The sequence below is a fragment of the Amblyomma maculatum genome, chromosome 6 (genome assembly GCF_055883805.1).
Source record: "Amblyomma maculatum isolate TAMU_Amacu chromosome 6, ASM5588380v1, whole genome shotgun sequence".
Lineage (NCBI taxonomy): Eukaryota > Metazoa > Arthropoda > Arachnida > Ixodida > Ixodidae > Amblyomma > Amblyomma maculatum.
The window spans coordinates 186,407,139-186,416,332 of NC_139349.1; the positions used below are offsets into that span (position 1 = coordinate 186,407,139).

Consider the following 9,194-nt stretch of genomic DNA (forward strand, 5'->3'; position numbering starts at 1 on the left):
TGGGAGGAATGTGAGCTTCTTGTCAAACGTTAGTCCTAAAAATTTGTGTTCTTGCTTTATCGGGAGTATGGTTTCATTTAGGTGCAGGGTGGGATTTAGCTGCAGGCCTCTCCTCAGAGAGAAAAGAACGGCAACTGTTTTCTGAGGCGAGAACCTAAATCCATTTTTATCTGCCCAATTACTCAGTTTCTTTAATGCTAGTTGTATCTGTCGTTCACACGTCGATAGGCTGAATGATGTGCATGCGATTTGGAGGTCATCAACATAAAGTGAGTACATAACAGACTGTGGGATTACTTTGGCTATGGAATGCGTTTTTACAATGAAAAGTGTAGTACTTAATATGCATCCTTGCGGTACTCCGTTCTCTTGTGTAAAGTTCCTCGAGAGTGTAGAACCGAGGCGTACTTGGAACGAGCGGTCGGACAAAAAATCTTTTAAGCAGTTCAACATTCTGCCGCGGATTCCAAGATCTGCCAGATCGCGAAGTATCCCAAATCGCCAGGTGGTGTCGTACGCTTTTTCCATATCAAAGAAAACTGCGAGACAGTGCTGTTTATGTATGAAGGCTTCTCGGACTGTGTTTTCAAGCCGAACTAGATGATCCAGTGTTGAACAAGCTCTTCTGAAGCCGCACTGGTGGGTGTCAAGGAGTTCACGAGCTTCAAGAATGAACATTAACCTGGTATTGACTATGCTTTCGAATGATTTGGCAAGGCAGCTAGTTAGGGCTATTGGCCTGTAACTAGTAGGAGAGTTTGGCAGTTTTCCAGGCTTCAGGAATGGTACAATGACAGCCTTCTTCCAAGCATCAGGCATTTTGCCTGACACCCAGATTTTGTTAAAAAATTTCAGGAGTGCTTCTACTGCAGGTTCGGACAGATGGGCTAGCATTTCATAGTGTATCTCATCGGGGCCTGGTGCAGTTTTCTTGCCATTAGTTAATACTCTATGGAGTTCCTGAACTGTAATTAAGTTATTGTAGGGCTCGTTGGTATAACCATTTGTAGGAAGTCTCTGTTTTTCTGCTGTGTTTTTATACTTTAAGAAGGAGTCTGTGTAATGTAGGGAACTAGAAACATGAGAGAAGTGTTCTCCCAATAGGTCAGCCTGCTCGAGTATACTTGTTTGTGCATCAGGGGGTGTAAGGAAAGGAACTGCAAAAGGAGAGAATTTGCCATCGAGTTTGCGGACTTGCTCCCACATTTTCTTTGCTGTGACGGAACTGTTTATTGAAGACACATAACCTTGCCAAGATCTTTTTTCAGCATCACGTCGAATATTTCGAGCCTTAGCCCTTGCCTTTTTATATTTAATTAGATTTTCCTGTGTAGGGTATCGACGAAAAATTCCCCAGGCTTTGTTCTGCTTCTTTTTGGCCTCTCTACATTCCTTTGTATACCATATCTTTCCATTCCTTCGTACTATTCCCGAAGTCTGGGGGATGGCTAAATGAGCAGCGGCAATGATACATTCCGTGAACTTTTCATTTTGCTCGTTGACATCGAGGCTGTCCGAAAAGAGTTTTTCTAAAGCGGCATGTTTTTGGAAGAGTGCCCAGTCGGCTAGATACAGTTTCCAACGCCGTGGTTTAGTAAAGGTGATTAATGGTGACGATGTTAGACTGATAATGATGGGAAGATGATCGCTTCCATAAGGGTTGTCAATAACATTCCATCTAAAATCAGTGAAAAGACTTGGTGAACAAAAGGACAAATCAATGCAACTCATTTTTCCAGTGCTTGAAGAACAGTAAGTGTGTTTGCCCGTGTTCAGGAGGCAAACATTGTTGTTGAGAATAAAATCTTCTAAAATCCGACCTCTGGCGTCCGTTTTTTCGCTTCCCCAAAAGGATGAGTGAGCATTAAAATCCCCTACTAAAATATATGGCTCCGGTAGTTGCATTAAAATTGCTTGTAAATCATTAAGTGCGATAGTGAAATGAGGTTCGATGTATAAAGAACATATTGTTATTGTTTTAAAATGCACCACGGTGACTGCAACAGCTTCAATAGAGGTTTTAAGGTTGATTCCTCGTGTCGCAACGCCACCTTGGACCACAATAGCAGTGCCTCCGGAGAGCCTGCTTGAATTCTGTCGGTCACAACGGAAGACTTGATATTTTTTAAGAAAGTTTTTGTTCTGTGGTCCGAGATTGGTCTCCTGGAGACACAACGCAACTGGAGAAAATGAATTTAAAATGTCAATTATATCAGTGTAGTTGTGTAAGAGCCCGCGACAGTTCCAGTGAACTAGAAATGCCATGGTGGCGGGTTAGTTGGGGATAGGGTTGAAAATCTATGTTGTTGGGTTTTTTGGACCCGTTATTGGGATTTTGTCCCTTCTTTTACGCTCGAGAGAGCTTTGCCGCCGCTGCTGCGGAGGCGAGGGGGGCGATGTGTCCATCACATCTTCAGATATGCTGGACCTTCGTGCAGAAGGCACGGATACACTTGTTTTTGACCTCGCCCCTTGGGGCAAGGCCTTTAGGCCTGCTGACCTGGGGGTCGGCGTGACCTGTTTTGGGGATAGTGGAGTAGCACTAGCTACCTCCACAGGGGGCGCGGATGGCCCTGCATCACGGTCACTAGACGTGACCTGGGCAGATGCCGAGGTCTGCGATGACGCTGCGCCCTGTTGCGTCATCACAGAGTAAGTTGGATTCTGCACCAACGAAAGCCGCTTTCTTGCTTCTCCGAAAGTAATATTCTCCGTTACTTTCAAGGTTACAATCTCTTTTTCCTTTTTCCATGTAGGGCAAGATCGTGAGTAGGCTGGATGATTGCCTTCACAGTTTACGCAAACGTTTGCTTCGGTGTGACAGTTGTCAGTGCTATGTTCGTTGGAGGCACATTTTGCGCAGGTGAGGCGGCCTCGGCAGCTCTGGGAGCTGTGGCCATATCTTTGGCAATTGTAGCAGCGGCGTGGGTTGGGAATGTACGGTCTGAGCTTGAGTTTTTGGTAGCCTACTTCAACTGAGTCAGGAAGGGTGCTCAGTGCAAATGTTAGCACAATGTGTTTAGTTTGAATCTCGTTATTGTCTCTCCTGATTTTGATTCGATAGACATTGGTTACATTTTGGTCTCTTAGTCCTTCTAGTAGTTCCTCCTCAGTCACAAATTTGAGATCATTATCTGAAATGACTCCACGAACTGTATTGAGTGACCTGTGGGGGCTGATTGAGAGAGGGATGTCCCCGAACGACGTAACGGTTGTTAGCTTTTCACTCTGATGGTTATACAGCACTTCTAGGAGGAGGTCACCATTTGGTAGTTTCTTAATTTTGTAGCCCTGACCTATGGTACCTGTGAGCGTCTTTGTCACTAGGAATGGCGAGATCTGACGGGCAGATTTTTCTGGGTGTTCCGAGTGCACGACATGGAAGTGGGGAAAGCTGTTGACATGTTTCGTAAAGAACTTGTTTGTCACATCGGTGCGCCCTCTCTTACTGGGAGGGCGATCAGTTTTAGAAATAAAGGAGGCCATGTAATTCAATTTTTGTTCGGTTATGATGCCAGCCACCCACCATGGAGTCCAACAAGGGGACGAGACAGGAGCTTGAGCAAGCACCCTGCCCACGCCAGCTGTACATCTTAACTATAACCTAATATGGTGCAACACAGGGTGGTTACCCCACACAAGGTTAACCCTCGCCACCGGGAAGTAAGGAAAAACTAAGAAGAGAGTAGAGGACAGGAGAGCTTTAGGACAGACGATAGGAAAGCGAAAGATGGGGGGGGGAGGATAGGAAAGGGCGACTGCCGATTTCCCCCAGGTGGGTCAGCCTGGAGGTGCCGTCTATGGGAAGCGTGGGCCAAAGTGGTGTGTTGCCTCCGCCGAGGGGCCTTGAAGGTCCAAACACTCGGTATCAGCTCAACCACCAGGATCCCCTTTTCCCCAGACACGACGATGCCACGCACGGCTAAGCGTGGGTGCTCGGGGTCCGTGGTGTCGCACAAAACACACAAACACCTGCTTTAACAGGTGCCCCCTGCGGGGTCTGTGTGAAAGAACCACCACCACTAAGCAGCTAGTACCCTATGGTGTCAAAGGATGAGGCTGTGCGGCAAAAGAAGACAAGATTCAGTCAGTTATAATAGTTTGGTCGGCTGTGCATCATCCTGAAAGTTGAGCGAACAAGAGGCAAACATAACATCAACATCAACATTTAAATGCTGTTCATTCCAGTCACTGCATAGGATTTGGAATAGGTTTTACAGTATGGCTACAAGTGTGTCATGTTTTTTTCCAGATGTGAAAGCCGTAGCATGGCCTAGGTTGGTTATGTCAGTAGTTTGGTAATAGGGTTCAATGTTCTGAAGCAACTCAGGCTATGAGAAAGGCCATAGTGGTGGGTAGGGAAATTTTGACTTCCTGGTGTTTTTTAACATCCACTGACATTGCAGAATACAAAGACGTCTTGAAAGTTGCTGACGTGCCTGGAGTTCGGTCTCTCATCCTTGTGTTCAGCAGTTGAGCACCGTAACCACTGAACCACTATGGTGAGGTTGATGTCAACAATTTTGTTACTTGAATTCTTGAATTTTGTTCAAATGAAAACAGCATACAACAGTACACCGCTTCCCCATTTGATAAAGGGACTTCCAGCAAACGCACTTGATAATGTTCATGCTGATTTCTAGTAACAAGTGAAATGTGTGGAGTGTCTCGGTCTCGGTCTGGCTGAGTTATGTCCATGACTAACAAGGCTAGCAATGTATGACTATATGTCATACGTTTTTGCATTGAGTGAGGAGCTCACCAATGCTCTTAAGCGAGCCAACAACTCTGGCATCACCTAGGTCGAGCTGCAGTGCGTTGATCCAATTTCTCCCGAGAAGGGCTGGATAGTAGTCTGGAGCTACAAACAATTGCAGTCTAGCTTTTCTTCACCAAAACGGTACTGGCATGGTAACCTTTCCCCTAACAGGCGTAAGTCTTCTACAATAACTCTTCTGTGTTATGTCCGATGGATTTACTTAGCTTAAAAAATTGCTTTTGGAATGCAGTTTCATTCATTTCGAAAATACCCACCGCCTTATGTCCAGCTCCATTCATAGAGACTCACTTGGAACTTGTAAACTGCCACAATTATGAAAATGTTTACTCGCTGTTCATTTGCCACAGCTTGTAGACTTGCGGTTTGGTTGCAGAAAGGTTCCCATCATTCTCAAGGCTTTGCACTGGCTCCATTGCCTTTGCTTGTTTTGCCTACTTGACATGTTCTGTTTTGTGTCTATAGCTTCATAGAGTGACATACTTATGCTAAATACCTTATCATAATGCATGTGTTGCACCGTGATTGGCATGCTGGCATACTGTTGCTTAGTGTGGTTTTCCACAGCAATCACAACCTTTCTGTTTCATGTGCGCTCATATACAGTGTAAACTTGGTGAGCTTTGGCTATGCCCTGCGTTAGCATCAACATGCCTCAGTCAATCTTCAGTCTCCAGCACAACAAGGAGTTGACTGTTAACTTGAACATCAGGTTTGGTTCTTCAAGGAGGTGCTGCTACTTTGGTGCGTCATTATTGCCACAAAGAAGTCTATCCCACAGCATGTCAGTAAAAAAATGCTGCACTTATAGTTTGGTGATAGCTTTCTCAGTGATTCTGTGTAGTTGTTTGCAGATTCATTTGGTTGGCTGTAGCAACTGTTGAACATGAAGCGGCACCCCACCATGGAAGATTTCGGAATGAGGTAGCATGACAGCATGGCGAACATGTCATCTATGGAGACTGGACACTTGATCGGGCATCTTGGGCGTTAACAAGCTCCATAGCAAAGAGCATGTGATGTGTTGGGCCACAGCACGTCAGAAACACCCACCCTTTTTTTCCCTCTGGAATGCAGTCGGCATCAGAAAACAGCTTCACTCGTTCCGGGTACTCAGTCCAGGCTGCTTCTTCGCCATAAAACAGCTCCAGTACTTCGTAGGTTGATATAGTAGCAGAGAATGTAATGAATGTAATGCAATGCAAGAAAAAGACTTTCGCCTTGTTGCCAGAATTGTTATAGGGTTGTAAGGGCTGAGCCTCAGAATGCTTAACCAAGTCACTACCATGCCGAGAGAAGGGCGCGGGAGACGCCCAGAAAATGGATGACACACATTGCTAGCGGGACTCATACTGGCAGTCTCTGCTCTAAGGCAGAATAGTATTTATTTCGCTCTTTCTCTTCCTGCTCCTTCCCCATGGATAAGGGTTTGGGTGCCGTCAAGAATACACTTTCGGGGAACCACCTGGAACACCTTGAAGAATCATCACAGGAACCTATGTTATTAGTCTGACAGATTTGGTAGTGTGAACAGCCAGCACTTTGATTTCAGATTCTGCATGTATGTTGAATACATGCGTATCATTCTGCATTGTCCCAGGGTTGTTGGTGCCATTTGGAGAGCTGTACAGATTGAGTGATCCCTACTGCTTGGGGCTGGTATTTGCCCACCATGTCAGTATGAAGCATGGAAGACGGAATCCAGAGATGAATTCGTGGGAGCCTTGACTGGGCGAATTGCTGCTAGGACCCGCACATATTGCAGAGCGGTGGTTTAACACACTTCCGGTGCTTTCGCTCTTGCACATGGAAGCATGAAATTCACAAAAACCACTTTTTTGCTGTCGAGCTAAATGTGTATGTATTTGAGCTCATTTACCCTTTGGGTGCCTTGTTGCAGTCTTCTTTTCAAGGTTTGAACAAACTACATCATATTTACCGCTAGATTTGCCAGCATAGCACTGTGGAACACGTTGCCTGTCAAAATTGAACCATGTGCTTTACATTCATTCCAGACTCATCTTAAAGAATGCTATATGAATATATTCACCGATGCCTAATGCACTAATCAATGTGCTGTTTATTCACTTTGTCTCCTTTGCTTGCTACTACTAATTCAGTATTTTTTTATTTATAAATTGTGACCTCTGTTTGCAGCAATTTGTAATAAATTGTGTGTTCTTAGTACTACCCCCCCCCCCCCCTTTCTGGCAGTTTTTACCTTGGGGCCTCCTAGTGTCACCACGTAACAAATATAGTTGCATGCTTGGTAAGATTTTACACATATATCACTTGGTCTGCTGCTGGCTTGGTGAAGCATTGCTTTCCTTCACGCTGATTGTCTACATGGTATTCGAGAGTTCTCTAGCAACTTACCCACATGCACCATTGGGCAACAACAAATGTGACCTCTTGAAATGAGAAGCTTGAGAATGGTGACAGCATTTATGTGGCAGAATGTGAGCTTTCAGCTAGGTTGGTAGCAGGGGCAACTGTGACTCTTTGAGATCAGGTCTTGCAAGTAGTCTTTAATTAAAGGCAGAGCTTACACAAACAGTTTGAATCACCACTTATGTGTGTACTAAAATGCTATTGTCAGATACAACTTCACCTTCCAACCAATGGTGATAGCATCATGGCATCGCAGTCAACAACTGTGTATCGTTGGCTGAAAAGCCTCTTTTGAGGGGTATTTCTAGCTTAGTGTTTGGCTTGTATCCACTGTAGCAGTATCAAACAATTGTCATTCGCAATAAATATTTATTCTCCAGTATACAGTGTCTCCTGTCCTTATCCTGAGGGCATTTTCAGACATTTCTAAAACATGTGTATAGTCCATTTTTTGATGCGTAACGTTTCCTGATTGCACTGACAGTTTGGCAGAATTACTCTTCTGCCTTTGCCCATCCGCTTCCATGTCAGCCACACGAATTGGCGGTATGCTACATACCTCATTTGCCTGCGGACATAAAAAGTGTATTTGCATTATTCAACATCAAAACTGGTGAAGAACATTTCTGCGGGCTAGTTGGTACATTGCAGATAAAAGGTAGAACTGCACAAATGAAAAGAAATGAGACAAGAGGAAAGAACAAGTTGAATGTTTGCGCCCGTGTTGTCGTTTTTTATGCCTTCCTCTCTTGTCCCATTTCTTTCTAGCAGTTTTACCTTTTAGCAAAGCTGATAACATCTCTTACCGGTTAAAAGTTTCCTTGTCAGCTTTTGCAGCTACTTTGGTGCCTCTTTGCGCAAGTGCCACTTCCAAAACTGTGGTATTGAGGCACACATCCCTGAATTTCTTTGTTCCTACAATGCACAGTGGGTGCTTCTGTTTTTTGGTTATTTGTTGGACCTCCTGGCAGCACATACATTCTTCTTCAGTGTCCATTGGGACACAGTGCATGCATGAGCACCTGTAAATAAAAGACAGTCTGAGCAATGCAAGTGGAGTTTAAATATCCTTTGTTGGGTTCATAGACTGACTTAATGGGTCTGACACATAGTGGCTAGCGCACAAGAAAGACGCACACAGAAGTCAGTGGAACAAGGACAAACGCTAGACTTGCAACTGAATTTTACTCCGAAGAGGATGCGTTTATGCATTTTTTTTTTATCTTCCTTGGTTGCACCTGGATAAAGATAAAAAAATGCGTATAAACTCGTTTTTTCCGGAGTAAAATTCAGTCGCAAGTCTAGTGTGTGTCCTGTCCCCCTGCCTTCTGTGCTATCTTTCTTTTGAGCTACCCACTGTCAAACTCATTTCAACAACTATCCCAATTAAGAAAAGAAATCGGGGCAACTTGATGTCTGTGGTCGAAGTCGCGATGTTAAGCGCAGCTAAATGAAGTGCGCTAAACTCGCGACATGGCAGCGCGTGACTGCCGATAGCTGTCCTAGCGTTTCGGTATTTTTACCGGTGTTCTAAATGGGATTACGCGCGCGCAGCAAGGCAGCGGCCTGGCTTCTCGTCGATACCGCGCTCCCGCGTTAATTTGCTAAATCCCGCCAGAATAAAATGTATACGTACTCAAGGTTGCGGGAGCTGAGAGCATGACTTTTGCTGCTCTTGCTGACATATAAATGACTAAATTCATGCAACAAAACTGGGGCGACGGCTTGTCTGGATGAGTTCATTTGTTTACAATCGGCACATCAAGCGCATGACGTGACACTGCTTCGTTCGAGTCTGGCAGGAGATTTAGGGCACGAGTAACGCAGATATGTTCAATTGAGAGCGGATCACAGGCGCATACAGCAGTGCAGCACAGCGGTATGTACCAGTGTGAATTTCCCATGCGGGAAAAGGTTAGCGCTGTCTCCTCGCTCGTCATGTCGCCGCTGCCGCCAGTGTCACCTTGTTCCGAAGCCACCGCTGGTTCGAACAAGTGCGGCTCAATATCATATTCCACTGAGCAGC

The 9,194-nt window shown here is 45.0% G+C and overlaps 1 protein-coding gene across 1 annotated transcript; it reads right to left on the bottom strand.

The window, feature by feature from the left end:
- Positions 1 to 73: 73 nt before the first annotated feature.
- On the bottom strand, positions 74 to 3,709 carry LOC146187573 (uncharacterized). Its single transcript, XM_084608228.1, has 2 exons — positions 2,551 to 3,709; positions 74 to 109 (listed from the first exon to the last, which is right to left on the bottom strand). Exons 1-2 carry the CDS (start codon positions 3,484 to 3,486, stop codon positions 74 to 76), a joined length of 972 nt encoding a protein of 323 aa, XP_084464354.1. The 5' UTR covers positions 3,487 to 3,709.
- Positions 3,710 to 9,194: the final 5,485 nt, after the last annotated feature.

Coding starts and splice junctions, on each gene's coding strand:
- LOC146187573 (XM_084608228.1), bottom strand. CDS start 3,486: ATGGCCTCCTTTATTTCTAAAACTGATCGCCCTCCCAGTAAGAGAGGG. Junction 110..2,550: donor CATCCGCGCCCCCTGTGGAG/GTAGCTAGTGCT, acceptor CTCTCTGAGGAG/AGGCCTGCAGCTAAATCCCA.